The sequence below is a fragment of the Echinops telfairi genome, unplaced genomic scaffold, assembly GCF_000313985.2.
Source record: "Echinops telfairi isolate 266 unplaced genomic scaffold, ASM31398v2 ScPeMD7_9;HRSCAF=40, whole genome shotgun sequence".
NCBI lineage: Eukaryota > Metazoa > Chordata > Mammalia > Afrosoricida > Tenrecidae > Echinops > Echinops telfairi.
Genome location: NW_022103906.1, coordinates 43,132,839 through 43,149,419, shown reverse-complemented (window position 1 = coordinate 43,149,419; position 16,581 = coordinate 43,132,839). Strand labels below are relative to the sequence as shown.

Sequence of the window (16,581 nt, the reverse complement as noted above, 5' to 3'; positions counted from 1 at the left end):
AAAAACAAGACAGAGCAAAACCAAGCAACAATATACAACAAAACAACAAACCAATGATAAAAAACAAAACAAAACCCAACCAGAAAGAAAACCTGTAGTTAATTCAAGGATCATTTGTTGGCCTTTAGGAGTGTTTTCCAGTCCAGTCTGTTGGGGCACCATGCCCTGGCCCCAAAGTCCACCTTCGGCATTCCCTGGGGACCTCGCCGCCCTGTTCCCTTGCTGCTCTGTTGCACCCCCTCAGTGCTTTGCCTTGGTGTGGCGGGATCAGATCGGGTGCAATTCTCACACTGTGTCTCTGGTGTTGCCCCGTGTAGGGCGCTGGTCCTCTCTGTGGATTGACTTCTCTAATTGGGATCATCGTCCTCAAGGCCTGGTGGGCCAGAATGTGCTCCACTCTCTCCTCCTCCCACTTCATCTGCACCCGTGTGCTCTGATCAGATGTGTCCCTCTCCCGGAGCTTCACATTCAGTGCCGTCTTTTGAAATAAATTCTTCTGGGGGGAGGGACAGGTGTCCACTTAGTATTTGGGATTGGGTCCGGACCCCAGACGTCTACACTGGTTCTCTACTCCACACCGGCATGTTGCATTCACATCTTGGAGCACTGGGTTGAAGTCTGATCCCTCTTTCTGATGATAGGTCTTAATCAGAACTATTAAATGCTGATGCTTTAATAATGATCCAAATAATAAGGGTAGCAGCAAAGTGCAGATGGAACCTTCTTTTTTCTGGAGGATCCCCAAACTGTCAGACACAGACTCAAAATAATGCCCTCTTCTCCAGGAGGCTACTTCATCGATTAACAGGCTAATTTTGAGCATTGTTCACAGGAAGCTGTTTGGTTTTGAAATTCTGGTTTATATTCTGTTAATTATGCAGCTGACATGACTAGCCCACATTTCCTAGCCATAAATTCATAAATCTTTAAATGTAACCTTATTTATAAAAATAAATGTAGATAGTTCAGCTATATATATATATATATATATATATATATCCTGCTAATAACACTTTCTAGATAGAGACTGTGGTATTTTTCTGCTCATAAATACCATTAGTAGTAGTCTGGAAACCCAAACTTGCTGCACACTTGTGATCCCACAGGACAGGGTAGAAGTGGCCCCAGGCGTTTCTGAGACTGTTGATGGGAGGAGGAAGGCCCGTCTTTCTCCAGCACGGCGGCAGATGGTTCTGAACTGCTGACCTTGTGGATCACAGCCCAAGGTGGTGCAAATGTTTCAGCAGTGGTTGTGGTGTGAACACACTGTAGAAGAAAAGCCTGGCGATCTGCTTCTGAAAAGTCACCACATGGACACCCCATAGAGGGGAGTTTGTGTACAGGTGCACCGGGAGTTAGTCTCTATTGCAGCTTGCCAGCCACCCCACCTCCCTCCTCCTGGTTAAATACTCTTCATAGATCTGCAACGATGGGAGGCTATTAGCATATCTACTAGGGACTGTAGCTGACTTATTTTCTTAACCCTGTTGGCTAAGAGTTAAGTACCTGTTTTCCTTCTCAATGCAAAAGAATGCTGGTGTTTGTTCTACATGGAAATTTTTTATTAAAGTAATCTTTCAATTTTTATTCCATAAATTATCAATATTAATCCTCTAAATTTTGTTTTATGATTGAGAAAATGATCAATTAAAATAGTTTTTAATTGAATAATACTATTTAGGTTTTTTAGAGATTACATTTCTAAGTATCAGATGTAACAGGCTGTCCTTAAGCCGTTAGCTATGATTATTTTTTTATGAAAAACAAAGTGCTCTGGGAGCAACAGGCGTCGGTGCAGACATGGCCAATTCCAAGAACCACACCACACACAACCAATCCCCCAAATGGCACAGAAATGGCATAAAAAATCCCTGATCACAACGATATGAATCTTTTAAGGGGTGGACCCCAAGATCCTGAGGAACATGTGCTTTGCCACGAAGCACTGCAAGAAGGGTCTGAAGAAAATGTAGGCCAACGATGCCAAGGATGCTCGTGCTGAGCCTATTAAGGCTCTTTGAAACATAAGGAGGTCAAGGCTAAGATCCCAATCATAAGCTCAGTTGACTGGTCAACATTGCCCATCTTGTGCTTGGCAAGCGGGCTCAGACACATATTGCCAAGGATCTGCGGATCTGCCTGCCTAAGGCCAAGGTGCAAAGCAAGGCTGACGCTCCAGCCTAGGCCCCGATTCCACCTCTAGCTCCCAAACCTGCCCAGGCTCCAGGTCAAGCTCCCAAAGAGGCCCAGGCTCCCACAAAGAAAAGTTCTCGTCTGAGGGTGAGAGGGATTGTGTGAACCCTGGGCTGCCATTTGTGTGGAGTGGGTGCTCTCCTGTGCTGTTGTACAAATAAACCCAAGGTGGGCCCTGCAACAAACAGACAAAACCAACAGAAAAGCAAAACATGTTTTAAGATCTCTTCAGTTGTATTCTAAATTACATCTCTTGCAAGAAATTCGAATAACTAGAAATTAAGGTTGAGGTTTGAAACATTAAGAAGTTGAGGCTACTTCTTATGAAGGGCATATGAAGGTATAGGACCGTATTACCATTAACAAAAAGCATGCCGTGAATCTCTTATTCAGGCAGTTTTCTATAGCCATACTTGAAGTTTGGTTTACATTGATGAAGGCCCTAAAAGCTAATAACTGGTCACTTTTATTTCCTTTTTAATAGCCTTTAAGAAACTGTTATATCCTTAGGGAACCTTTTTCACTTACTAGGCCAAGAGTGTAATAAAATTTCTTAATAAAGAAAAGCTGTTACCTGTCTTCAAAATTACCCTTCAAGTAGATTTATGAACAAATCTAAACGTTGCTAGAGTTTGCTTAGATCTTGGGACAGATGATAAGCATACAGGAAATTAAAAGACATTGGAAACTTTACAGCAGTGTATACACTAAGATTTTCACTTTTAACCTGATAAGGTAATTCTTTGAAGGAATCAAGTTGTCGAATAAGAATTTTGAAGATGTTAGAACATTGGAACTCACTCAATTGTTTTTAAAGTAAGAAATGCGGGAAGCATAGTTCTTAGAGCTAACCATATGTTTCTCTTTTGCAATTCTAGCTTTTATAACCTGCACTACATGCCACTTGTTGCTAGCTGCCGTCGAGTTGGCTCAGACTCATGGTGACCTATTATACAACAGTAGAAATGTTGCCTGGTGCCATCTTCTTGACCCTTCTATTTGGAGTTCATTGTTTTGGCTATTGTGTCAATCTGTCTCATAGAGGTGTCCCTTAGTTTTGCTGATCCTTTATACCAAAAATGACCTTTCTCGTGATTGGTCTTCCCTGATAATGTGGCCAAAGTGAGGGAGATAAAGGACTTATTTAAATACGTATGTGTGCGTCTTCAACCATGTAGACAGGCTGTCTGCGATTTTTCGTCCACAGATTGTGTTGTATTTACCAACCAAGCTACTTTTGGATCTTGCAACTAGGACATTTTTAGGATGAATGACAAAAACTTGGAAATTACTTCACCACAACGGAAACTTCCTGAATGGATGTCTGGGCAGAATAAGATATGTGCTGTGGAAGAAAGAAAGGTAGGTTGTTTATCAGGTAATCTTTCAGATGGGGAAATTCATTTAGCTTTGACTCTATACGAAGTCAACCTTCACTTGTAAACATCATGTTATTATTTAGGCTAGAGCTGTATGAGTGAACCAGAATCTAGTCATTGAGTAAATGTTGATTTAAATGTTGTATACATTTTTTTTGTTCTAACACTGTGTGTGTGATGACCTTTGTTAGTTTGAAAATAAAGATACTGTGTAGATCTATGTGACATGAAAGTTGACTCTTTTTGATGGGTAAGATTTTTTTAATATTTCATCTCAGACGAGTATATGGCAAACACTCTGCTTATTTGCCCATTTTCGTGAAGTGTATCCCTGTGACCTTAAAAATGCTTTGCATATTTGCCAACCTTTATAGAAATTTAATTTTTCTAGTTTTCTCCTTTTATGGGTTAGAAGGAATGCTCATTTGAGGTTCCCTTATGACATACATTTTAGTTGGCTTTTTCAAATACAATTTTTAACTATATACTACTTTCCTTTTCTATTCAATTTATAAGTTTGGTCTAAACTTGTTTCTTCAGTTCAGGTAATCATTTAGACAAAGTCTCACATTCAAGAATTTAATAACTAATCCAGTTTAAATTCTTAAAGACTTAAGATTTGCCAACCAATCTCCCCACCACTTACTTGCCTGTCAATTTGTCCTATGGTGGCTTTTGTGTTGTTGGAAGATAAGCAGCCAATGTTTCACATACTAGAAGGTCACCCATGATTACCCCTCAACATCAAGAAAACAAAAAATCCTCACACAGGCCAACAAACAACATCGTGATCAATGGAGAAACGATTGAAGTTTCATTTTGCTTATTCATAATCAGTGCTTGTGGAAGAAGCAGTCAAATCAAATGTCACATTTCAATGAGCTTATCTGCTGCACAAGTCATCTGTGTGCCTGACCCAAGCCATAGTACTTTCAGTTGCTTCATGCCTAATACACATGTGAAAGCTGGATGGTGAACAAGGAAGACAAGAGAAATTGCTACATTGGAATTGTGGTATTGGCAAAGAATATCGTATACCCATGGGCTGCTGGAATCTATCTTGAAAGAAGTATATGTGGAATGTTCCTTAGTAGCACAGATGATGTAGCACTTCATCTTGCATACAGAGACCAGTCTATGAAGAAGGATATTATGCTTGGTAAACTGGAGGGTCATGTTAGGTAAAAGAGAGGGGCATTGAGGAAGAGAAAGAAACTCATTGAGATGGACTGACAACAGTGATTGGTTACAACAGTAGGCCCAACACATCCCCGATTATGAGGATAACGCATGGACTGAGCAATATAGTGCATTCTGCTCTGCAGAGTAGTTACACGTGGGACTGACTTTACCTACAAGAACAAAACCAGTGGTCAGTATTTTAAGGCAGCTTTACATCTACAATACTAGTGTTGGTATCTTTATTAAAAAACAAGTTAGTAAAAGAAGTGCTTTTTATGTAAATAGGATTAGAAGTTTGAGACTAAACTTGTCAAGAAAAATAATTTTATAATGGAATGATTTTATATATGTCACATTGTATGAATTTACTAGTTTATAAAGCATTAAGGGATAAAGTTTTTGAATTGTAATTTGAATGTTTTAATACAGCAGTTCTCAACCTGTGGGTTGTGACCCCTTTGGGGGGGTCGAATGACCCTTTCACAGGGTTGCCCGATTCATAACTAGCAAAATTACAGTTATGAAGTAGCAACAAAAATAATTTTATGGTTGGGGGTCATCACAACATGAACTGTATTAAAGGGCCGCGGCATTAGGAAGGTTGAGAACCACTGTTTTAGCATATGTTTAATCAGAACTTTATTTGCTCTTTTTTTTGAATTTTATTTAACTCTAGTCATCTATTTATTTATTATTATTATTTTTTCCTAGTCATCTATTCAGAAGAGTGTTTTTGAAGATGAACTACCCTTCTTAGAATTTACTGGAACTATTATATACAGTTATGAAGCTAGTGATTGCTCTTTCCTATCAGAGGATATTTGGTAAGAGATTTCAATTAATGTCATTTACACTAGGATGCTTCAAACACAGTAACTATTATTGTAATTAATGTGTTAAGTATATTGAATTTTACAGTTGAGATGTCCATAGATATATTTTTCTTTAAAAAATATTTTTGAGTTATAGCTAGTATACAATTCAGTAGTTCAATCATATCAAGAAAGATTGTGCAATCATGGACAGATTCACCTTTGGGACCTTTACTTCCTCCCTACCAATTGATGTTGACTTTCATTTCCCACGCCCCCTTCTGTGCCTCCTATTTCTAGAATAAGAGATAACGTCTGATCTCCTTTTTTAATAATCACTGCATTAAATTTGGAATGTGCCCACTTACTCTCTCAAGCCATTCAATTTTATGAGGTTTTTTTTTTGTTTGTTTGTTTGTTTTTACTTTCAGCATGTTATCTGTAAAGCTATGGAACCACTTATTTCACCAACTTGCTCTGCTTTTGAGTTACTCTTCTCAGTTTGATCCTACACAGATAAATCTTAAAAGATACTTTACTTGTTAAATATCATTTTGTTTTAAGAAGACATCAGGCTATATTTTTGCTTTAATATTTCAAACTTGAGGTTTAAGATTATCTTAAGGTACTAGTTTTATGGTACATCTAGCTCTATGGCTTGACAAAAATCTGGATTTCATGAAAAATTGAAAATCTGTAAATCTGTTCTGAATTCCCACCTTTTATCATGAATTTTCTATAGAATTTTTGATGACAGCAATAATAGATGAATTACCATCCAGTTGTTCATGAAGGCAAGTAGCCAGTCACACATTTAATTTCCTTCTCCTGCTACCAAAAGTTCAGAAGTTTAAAACCACCAGACAGCCCTGAGGAGAAAGATGAGGCCTTCTATTCCCGTAAAGGATTACTGTCTTGGAAATGCACAGGGGTGGTTCCACCTTGTCCAGTAGGATTGCTACGAGTTGAAATCAACTTGGGGACAGTGAGCCATTTCTTTTTTTTTTTTTTAACATTTTATTAGGGGCTCATACAACTGTTATCTCAATCCATACACACATCAATTGTGTAAAGCGCATTTGTATATCGTTTCTCAAAACATTTTCTCTCCACTTAAACCCCTGACATTAGGTCCTCATTTTTTCCCTCCCTCCCCGCACCCCCCTCCCTCATGAGCCCTTGATAGTTTATAAATGGGTATTTTGTCATATCTTGCCCTGTCCGACGTCTCCCTTCACCCACTTTTCGGTTGTCTGTCCCCCAGGGAGGAGGTCACACACAGTTCCATGTAATCGGTTCCCTCTTTCCTACTCATTCTCCCTTTACCCTCCCTGTTTTGCCACTCACACCACTGGTCCTATAGGGCTCATCTGCCCTGGATTCCCTGTATTTTCAGTTCCTATCTGTACCAGTGTACCTCCTCTGGTCTAGCTAGACTTGCAAGATAGAATTCGAGTCATGATAGTGGGAGCGGGGAGGAAACATTTAGGAACTAGAGGAAGGTTGTATTTCTCATCATTGTTACATCGCACCCTGATAGGCTCATCTCCTCCTCGAGACCCCTCTGCAAGGGGATCTCCAGTGGCCTACTAATGGGCTTTGGATCTCCACTCTGCACTCCCCCCATCATTCACTATGGTAAGATTTTTTGTTCTGATGATGCCTTATACCTGATCCCGTCGACACCTCATGGTTGCATAGGCTTGTGTGCTTCTTCCATGTGGGCTTTGTTGTTTCTGAGCTTGATTACCTTCAAGCCTTTAAGACCCCAGACGCTATACTTTTTGATAGCCGGGCACCATCAGCTTTCTTCGCCACATTTGCTTATGCACCCATTTGTCTTCAGTGATCCGTTCGACACCTCGTGATCACACAGGTTGATATGTTGTTCCATGTGGGCTTTGTTGCTTCTGAGCAGTGAGCCATTTCTGACTCTTCCTTTGTTACTCCTAGATAAATGGATACCAATTATTGTACCTTGAATGGCCACTTACTAACTTTGAGACCCCAGGCACTATTACAATGAACTAGGAGGTAGAATAGAAGTACTGAACACATTAGATCCATTTACTGGGTGTCCCATGAAGGAATCCCTAAACCAAATCCCATGAGCATTTTGGTGGTGTTTAAACAGACTTTTTCTTTTTCGGTCAATTCAGCTTTTTATAGGTATACAGCACCTACATTATCCCTTCCCAGGTTTTTTAAAATTGGTGTCTTTGGATTTTTTGAGTGTTACTGTAGAGCATCATTTGGGCAGGTCTGTTTTTTGAATAGTTTAGTTCTATATAGTTTGTTCAATTTTCTGTTTATGGCAGAAATATTAGGTTAGTTCCCATTACTCCTTTGTGGTCTACAACAGAAATTGAGTGTCTTTTATTTTAAAAACATTTTAAAATAGTAAACTAAGAGAATATAAGTAATAATAGATAATAAATAAAGCAATTAAAAACATACCTAGCTTTATCAAATATCCTTAAAAATCTTTCATTAAGACCAGGAGGCAAAGGACATTTATAGAGGCCTAAATACAGGCATGTACATATATAAATATATATATAAAGAGAGGAGAATAGAACTATGGACTCATATCTATGTGTTAAGAATTAGGGTTACAGATGGACATTGGGCCTCAACTCAAGTACTCCTTTAACACAAGAATACTTTGTTCTAACAATCTGGCATTCTGTGATGCTCACCTTCCTGACACCGATGAAGACAAAATGGGTGCGTAAGCAAATGTGGTGAAGAAAACCGATGGTGCCTGGCTATCAAAATATATAGCGTCTGGGGTCTTAAAGGCTTGAAGATAAGCAAGCGGCCATCTAGCTGAGAAGCAACAGAGCCCACATGGAAGAAGCACATCAGCCTGTGTGATCATGAGGTGTTGATGGGATCAGGGATCAGGCATCTGAGACCCAGAATAAAACCAAACCCAAGGTGAATGGGGGGAGGGCACATGGAGTGGAGACCTAATGCCCATCTGTAGACAATTGGACATCCCCTCACAGAGGGGTCACAGGGAAGAGATGAGCCAGTCAGAGTGCAGTATAGCACCAATGAAACACACAACTTTCCTCTAGCTCCTTGGTGCTTCCTTCACCCCATTATTATGACCTCAATTCTACCTTACAAATTGGATTAGACCCAAGCATGCACACTGCTACAGGTAACAGCCTGAAACACAGGGACTCCAGGATAGATAAACCCCTCAGGGCCAACAAGGAGAGTAGAGATACCAGGAACATTAGGGAAGGGTGCGGGGGAGAAAGGGAGAATTGATTACAAGGATCAACCTTGAACTCCCTCCCAGGGGGAAGAATAACGGAAAAGTGGGTGAGCGGTGATGGAGGATGATGTCAGATATGGAAAAAATAATCTATAACTTATCAAGGGTTCATGAGGGAGGGAGGGCGGAGGAGGGAGAGGTTAAAAATGGGGAGCTGATATCGGGCTCAAGTGGGAAGAGAATGATTTGAAAATGATGATGGTGGCGTATGTGCAAATGTGTTTCACACGTTGGAGGAATGTATGGATTGTGATGAGATACAAGAGCCCCCAATAAAAGTATTTTTAAAAAATCTTTCATTAAGAATAAAATAGTAAAATAATAGCTGTAGCTCCAAGTATACCCTTTCTGATCTCCCTTTCTAAGCCTTTGAAATAAGTGTTCTATCAAGTGTTAGGTGTTCAACATTCCCTCACATGATTTTTATAATAGTTCATCATAATTTTACATACAGAAATATATATTATTTTGCCCATTTAAACACTTACAAAAATGCTATAAAAACTACATATCATTCTGAAACTTGTCTTTTTCATTCAACAATATGTTTCTGAAAGGTTTTCTTATCGATATTTATATGTATCGGGTTTTTTCCAAACTTTTGCAAATACTCCATTGTTGCATGTTGTAGTACACCACCATTGTTGATGAAAATTTAGTTTTTTCCCCCTTATTTTCATGCCCATTGGGACAATGTTACAATGACCATTACTAAGTATGCTTGCCTTTGTATAGCACATAGAGAGTTGTATACACTTGTGAGAAAAAATTGCTGGGTCATAGTGTTTTTCTAGATAGGTTCAGTGTTTTTCCAAAAACACTTTACTAATTTATATTTCAACATGTGAGAGATCCTACTAATATCCTTTTCAGTACTTGGTATTGATATTTTAGAGTTTGATAGCTATATTAATAATTTGTGTCTGTCGAGAGACTAATTTTTGCTGATCTCATAGCTGTGAAATGGTATGCATTTGTTTCTAGTTTTCTGGTGTCTAGTGAGTTAGTTTCTTTGTATATTTATGTCGTTTTATTGACCATTTTGAGATTTACATTTTGAATTTCCTGTTCATGTTCTTTCTATTTTTCTACAGTGCTGTTTGTCTTTTAACTGATTTTTAAAAGAATATTTATTATATATATCAAAAATATCTTCTTCCAGACTTAGACTTGCTTTTCATCTTTTTGAAGGTCAGTTATACGGCAGTCCAAATGGTTTTAAAATGATTTTTTTGTTGAGCATATACACAGTAGAACATATACCAATCCAACAATTTCTGTAGGTACAATTCAGTGACAGCTTACATTGTCCAAGTTTGCAACCATTCTCACCTTCTTTTTCTAAATTCTTTCTCCACCATTAATATCAGTTCACTGCATCTGAAGTTCTTTATCTAATCTTTTTAGCTACTATTGCCAGTTTGAGCCCATGTGTATAGTTCTTTAAAAAAATCACAATGTTCAAGGCAGACATTCTTTCCTAGATCAGTTCAGCTGAAGTGCCCTGGCTGCTGCTAACCACAATGTAGGTGGTTCAAACCCAGCAGCTACTCTGGGAGAAAGATTAGATGGTTCCCATAAAGGTCACAAAACCCTATATATGGTCACTATGTGTTGGAATTGATTTAATGGTAATATGTTTGGTTTGGTGTAAACAAAACTATTGTTCAGAAGTTTAAAATTTTAATGTATTTTAATTAATTTAGACTGTTTTTCTTCCTTTAGCATGAGTCTGTCTGATGGAGATGTGATCGGTTTTGACATGGAATGGCCTCCAGTGTACAGTAAAGGGAAACTAGGAAGAGTTGCTGTAATTCAGATATGTGTGTCAGAGAGCAAATGTTACTTGTTTCATATTTCTTCTATGTCAGGTTGGTATCGCTTTTCTTTGCTTTAGATTTATATGATTATATCTTTCAACTTTTCCCATATAAGAAAAAAAAAATTGATGATTGCAGACACTTCTCTCATCACCTTCTGTTTATTTAAATTTTATGATTCCATTTGGGGTATTCACATATATTGTTCTTTTTAATTTTCACAACATTTCTGTCAGCAATGTGAGATTGATATTATCCCTGGTTTAGAGAGGAGCAAACTAAACTTTCGAGGAACTCACTGCTAGTTTGTTACTGTTTCTTGGTTACATTTATATTGTTTCTTGTCATTTATAAATTAGAATATTTCCTAATTTAATCCTAACATTGGGATGTTAGGGAAAAAATCCTCAAGGCTAATATGTTTCTTATTTTAAATTTCATACCAACAGATATTTAAATATAAACTCATATGTGCAAGAAACCGAAAGTAAATCCATTATACTTGATTGAACTTGTTGGAAAAACAAAAATCTTAACAGTTTTTCCACAGGGATTGAAATTGTTACTTGAAAATGAAGCAATTAAAAAGGTAGGCGTAGGAATTGAAGGAGATCAATGGAAACTTCTACGTGACTTTGACATCAAGCTGAAGAGTTTTGTGGAACTTACAGATGTTGCCAATGAAAAGGTAGAAGTACACTTTTTTCCCTATAAATAATCTTGTTTCATAGGTTGTTTCTTTTATCCAAATTGTGTTAGGCTGGGTTGGCTAGAGAAGCAAATCCAGAGACACTCCTGTGCGTAAGAGAGAGCTTTATATTATAGAGCAATTGCATACTGAGAAAACGTCCCAGCCCAGTCTATACCAAATTCTTAAGTCTGGTATTAGTCCATATGTCTGTTAGTAGTCTATAAATTCCTCTTTAGACTCATGCAACACATGCAATGATGCCGAATACAGGAAGATCACAGGCCAGTGGGTGAAAACTCTGGTAAATCCAATGGTAGTAGAGGGACCACAGGGCTGTCTCCACAGGCCTCTGCTGCATGGCTCGCTCAGGTTTCAGTGAAGCTCCGCATGGCTTGTCCACAGGAGAATGAAGGCAGAGTGTGCCCTGCTTCCAGGGAGGAAGAGAGGAGGTTCCCAGAATTCTCATGAGAGAGCTATGTCCACAAGGAGGCATCAGACTGAGATCTGATTGACAGGCTAGACTCCACCCCTTCACTCTTCATATCCTCAAGTTGACAGGAGATTATATAACCACAGGAATGTTAGATTTTAAAAACCCGGAAAAACTTGTGCTTTTTTGTAACACAAAAGAAGTTCCAAATGAGTGTTTCATACTCAAAACTTTTGGTTTTGATCTATTGTTTTTGTTTTGGCATACAATTTAATTACTTCCCTCCCTCAATTTTTGTACTATTGTATTTGGTTTCACATGTCTGCATATTTTAAATATTATGCTTGAAATTTATCCCTATAATCCATTTGTATTTGTAATAACTAACATTTATTTTATTTGCTTTATTTTTGTTTTTAGGGAGAGCATAATAGAGGTTTTGTGGTGTAGTGATTTTAGCAGAAGATTGACCCATCAGTTCCATCACCCCTATTTCACATATTTTATTAATGTAGCCATTAAATTAAATCCCCATATTTAGCCAAGTATTCATTTGGCTTCGAAGTAGAAAGCATATCAATTATTCAATTTTTTTCCATGAGCAATACTTATTAGTTCCAGAACTTTAATACTTAATTTGGGGAAATTCCAGAACTAAATCCTACATTGTGGACTGTGAATAAGGTTTTTCAGTGACAGTAAATGTATTGAGGAATATCGCTGGGACAAATTTTGCTATAATATTTCCAGTTTTTTTGTGGTGAAGTTATTTGGCAGTTTAGTGGATCATTGGAAGAAGCTCTGGGTGGCATAGTGTGCAATCATTGGGCTGTTAACTGTAAGGGCAGGAATTCAGACTCAGGATCTGCTCTGGGAGAATGCTGAGACTTCCTGTTCCTGGAAGGATTTACAGCTTACGGAACACAGAGACAGTTTACTCTGTCTGTAGAGTTGTTTTGAATTAGAATAGACTCAATACCAGTGGTTTTCATTTTGTTTGGTTTTGGAATGGCTGAAAATAGTAGTTTTTGCCATGTTGATTTTACCTTTTTCCTCTTTACTTCCAGCTGAAAAGTACAGAGACCTGGAGCCTCAATGGTCTGGTTAAGCATGTCTTAAGTAAGCAGCTTCTGAAAGATAAGACTATCCGTTGTAGCAATTGGAGTAACTTTCCTCTCACTGCGGACCAACAACTGTATGCGGCCACTGATGCTTATGTATGTACCTAAAGATCTTCAGTCTGTGATGTGTTGTTTGAACATTATTGTCCATTCCTTAAGAGAAAGTTTATTAGTGGTACAAATTCATTAACATTTTAAATTAGTGTCACTAAGACATTTAGTGACATTGTTCATTCTGTGTTCACTAGCAAATACCAATGAGAGTATTCAGTGTTAGTTATTTTCATCTTCATGTGGCCCAAATTTTGTATGTAAGAAATGTTAACTCCACAGAAACATGAAGGGCTAATAGTAAATCCAGGCTGAGCAAGCATAAATGGCATCAATGATGTGTTTGATTTTTAAGGAACTTATGAATAAAAATAATTACAAGATAGTTTCTATATAGAATCTTGCCGTACTGCCTATAATTACTCTTAAAATATGGAGAAAATTTTGAAAACTGGTCATGAAAGGTAGCTTGTCACTGCTGTTATGTGCATTTTCATATTTAATTTAATTCTGAAAAGTAATATTTGTTTTTATATATAGCACTGTTGGATGTTTTTCATTAAGAAATATTTCAAAAAAACAAAACAAAACAAAAAATATTTCATGCGTCAGTGGGTTTCTTTTCTCTTAATTCATAAATTTGTTGATGACTATATTGTTTCACATTTTGCATTTAATTTTAGGACTAGGAAATCCCTTGGGTTGCAACTGGAAAAATTATTTTTGTCAGAAAAGCAGAGTAATACTTATCATTTATGTTCTGTTTAAAAAAAGCTACAAGAGTTAAGTTAATAACTCGTGGGTGAAGGGAGATGTCGGGCAGTGTAAGACATGACAAAATAATAATAATTTATAAATTATCAAGGGTTCGTGAGGGGAAAAATGAGCTGATACGAAGGGCTCAAGTAGAAAGAAAATGTTTTGGGAATGATGATGGCAGCAAATGGATGAATGTGCTTGACACATGGATGAATGTATGGATTGTGATGAGTCATACGAGCCCCAATAAAATGATTTAAAAATAAATAAATTCACTAAGTAAATGCACAGGGGGAAAAATAACTAGTGTGGGTCCTGTACGATTTTTTTTTTAAATGAAAAGTCAATATAAATCGATAGTTCCTCTAAGCAGTACACAGGAGGATAACTGTTCATTTATTGACTAACATTCCGAACTGATCTTAGGAAATAAGGGGAAGTACCTATTTCATTTACTTGATAGTATCTTGCTACCCATTGATTCTGACTCAGTAATTGTATAGATAGAGTAGAACTGCCTATAGGATTTCTAAAGAAGGAGCCCTACTGGCCCCGCCTGGCTGCCAATCTGAAGGTTAGTGGTTTGAAACCACCAGCTACTTTGAAGGGGGAAGCTGAGGCTATTTTCTCTCAAAAAGATTAATAGTTTCAAAAACCCTAGAGTAGTTCTACTCTGTCCGATAGCCTCAATAAGAGTCAGAATCAATTAGGTGACAATGAGTTTGGGTTTTTTGGGGTGATCTTCAGTGAAGCAGATTTCCATGTCTTAGATTCTATTTACAAGTTACTGATTTGGATGTTTTCTTTATAATATTGCTTGGTAAAAAGTGAAAATTTATAGACTTTTATCTTAAGGTTTAAATAGCTTATTGTTTCACTTCTCACAATTGATGTGCTGATTAAATGAAGATAGTTACAAGGAAACATAAAAAGTTTGTGGAAAAATTTCATTATTTCTTAATTCCATTTTTACACAAACTTTTTGAAGCTCTATCATGGGTCTTTGTCTATCATGATGGGTGAGCTTCTCCCTTTGGGTCTTTGGGAATCACAGTTTTAGATCTTTTGGAAGATTGGGCTGGGAGTTTCAGTTTGTCTGTCTTTAGCAATTCCTTTTCATTTTTCTGCCATATAGGCTGGTCTCATGATTTTTCGAAAATTAGAAAATTTGGGTGATGCTGTGCCAATGTTTGCTTTAAATAAAGGTAAGCTACAATGATAAATAAAGGTAATGTAAATCTCTTCCTTTGTGAGCTCTAGCTTCAAAAAGATAGTACTCACACCTGTGCCAAGTACAATATTACAACTTCTTGAATGCCTGAACCGTATTGGCATTAAGTTGAAACCTATCCGACTCTAAGGCCTTCAGCTTAAAGCTCTGAAGGTCAGCAAACCCAGTTCCCTGAATTCATGTTCAGCAAGCCGTAGCCTGAAGGCAGTCAGCTCCCTTTCTGTGTCAGCACGTCCATATTTCCCAATTAAATGCCCAGAGGCACCCCACTTTACCAGCCAGCCCCTTGATCTCTACTTGCTCTGTTGGTTGGGAAGTCCATCCCTCTGCTCCACACTCTTGCTCCCGGTTCTCCTTATCCTGCCACTGAGGTTCACTGCACAGGACTCTCAGGTCCCGAGGATGCGCTCTACCTCTGGCTCTTGCTGATACTGAGCTCCCTCCTCTTGCTTCTCAGAGGGCTCATTTTATACACAGCAGGATGGCTGCCTCTCCAGAGAATCTGGTTCACAATTATTTATAGGTGAATCCTGTCAGTATCTTCCCTCACCTTCTTAGAAGAGCCATGCAGGGAAAGATCATTTGGTGAGAGTTAGAGACTTTGACCAGAAAAGCCACTTTAAAACAAAAAAAAACAAAAACAGAAGAACCACTTTAAGTATTCTACAACCCTTGCAATCACCAAAGAAAAACACTATGGTGTATTGTAGTCAAACTCTCCAGTTTCATGGGCAAGGACAGAATCTTGAGGGCAGGTAGGGTAAAAAGAACTGGCGCCTAAAAGTAAAACCAATAAGGATAAGCTCGAACTTTTCAGCAGAAACTATTCAGGCAAGAAGACACTGGAATGACATGTACAAAATTCTGAAAGGAAAAAACCCTGCCAATCAAGACTCCTATGTGCAACAAAATTATCCCTCAAATATGAAAGGAAAATAAAGGTATTTCCAGAGAAGGAAAAATTAAAGGGATTTTTGGATTTATAGAAGACCAACATTACAAAAAATTTGAATGAGCTCACTATGGACAGAGAATAAACAACAGTAGCTGACAAACCTCAGAGTAACATACAGGACAACACCATCCAAAACCAATACAATAAAAGCAGCACTTAAAACAACACAGAAATAGAGGAAGAACATACCCCCCCCCACACACACGCACTCATACAAAGAATACACACACAGCAAGATCACAGCAACAAACCTTCACAGACCAATGACAACACTGATTGTCAATGTATTAAATATACCAATCAAGAGACAATGAGTAGCATACTGGATTAGAATACAAGACCCATCTATATGCTACCTACAAAAGTCACACCTTAAACTCAAAAGTCAAAAATAGACTTTTGAAATCCAAAGGATGGAGAAAAACTTACTAAGTCAATAGCAACCATAAAAAAAAACAGGAATGGCAATATTCTAGGAATCAGATAGCCTCATCTTTCCTCTTAGAGGGAGTAACTAGTGGATTTCAACCGCAGTCCACTTCTTAATCCAGTGTGCCGCCAAGGGACTAGTTGACAGACACAATCCTGTGCTTTAAGTGAGCTGGGGTTCAGGGAATGATGAGGGTGGACAATGGAGACAGGGCATGGTGCCCCAACAGGCTAGACTG

General features: G+C 38.0%; 1 protein-coding gene across 3 annotated transcripts in view; it reads left to right on the top strand.

Moving 5' to 3' along the window:
* The window catches only part of WRN (WRN RecQ like helicase), a 164,628-nt gene that overhangs the window by 15,153 nt on the left and 132,894 nt on the right, over positions 1–16,581 (top strand). For all 3 annotated transcript variants that reach the window (XM_045286810.1, XM_045286808.1, XM_045286811.1), the window contains exons 2-7: positions 3,401–3,555; positions 5,466–5,578; positions 10,581–10,726; positions 11,215–11,363; positions 12,864–13,013; positions 14,863–14,932. In XM_045286810.1, coding sequence (XP_045142745.1) covers positions 3,460–3,555; positions 5,466–5,578; positions 10,581–10,726; positions 11,215–11,363; positions 12,864–13,013; positions 14,863–14,932 — 724 coding nt within the window. In that variant the 5' untranslated portion in view covers positions 3,401–3,459. The remainder of the gene's footprint in view (positions 1–3,400; positions 3,556–5,465; positions 5,579–10,580; positions 10,727–11,214; positions 11,364–12,863; positions 13,014–14,862; positions 14,933–16,581) is intronic.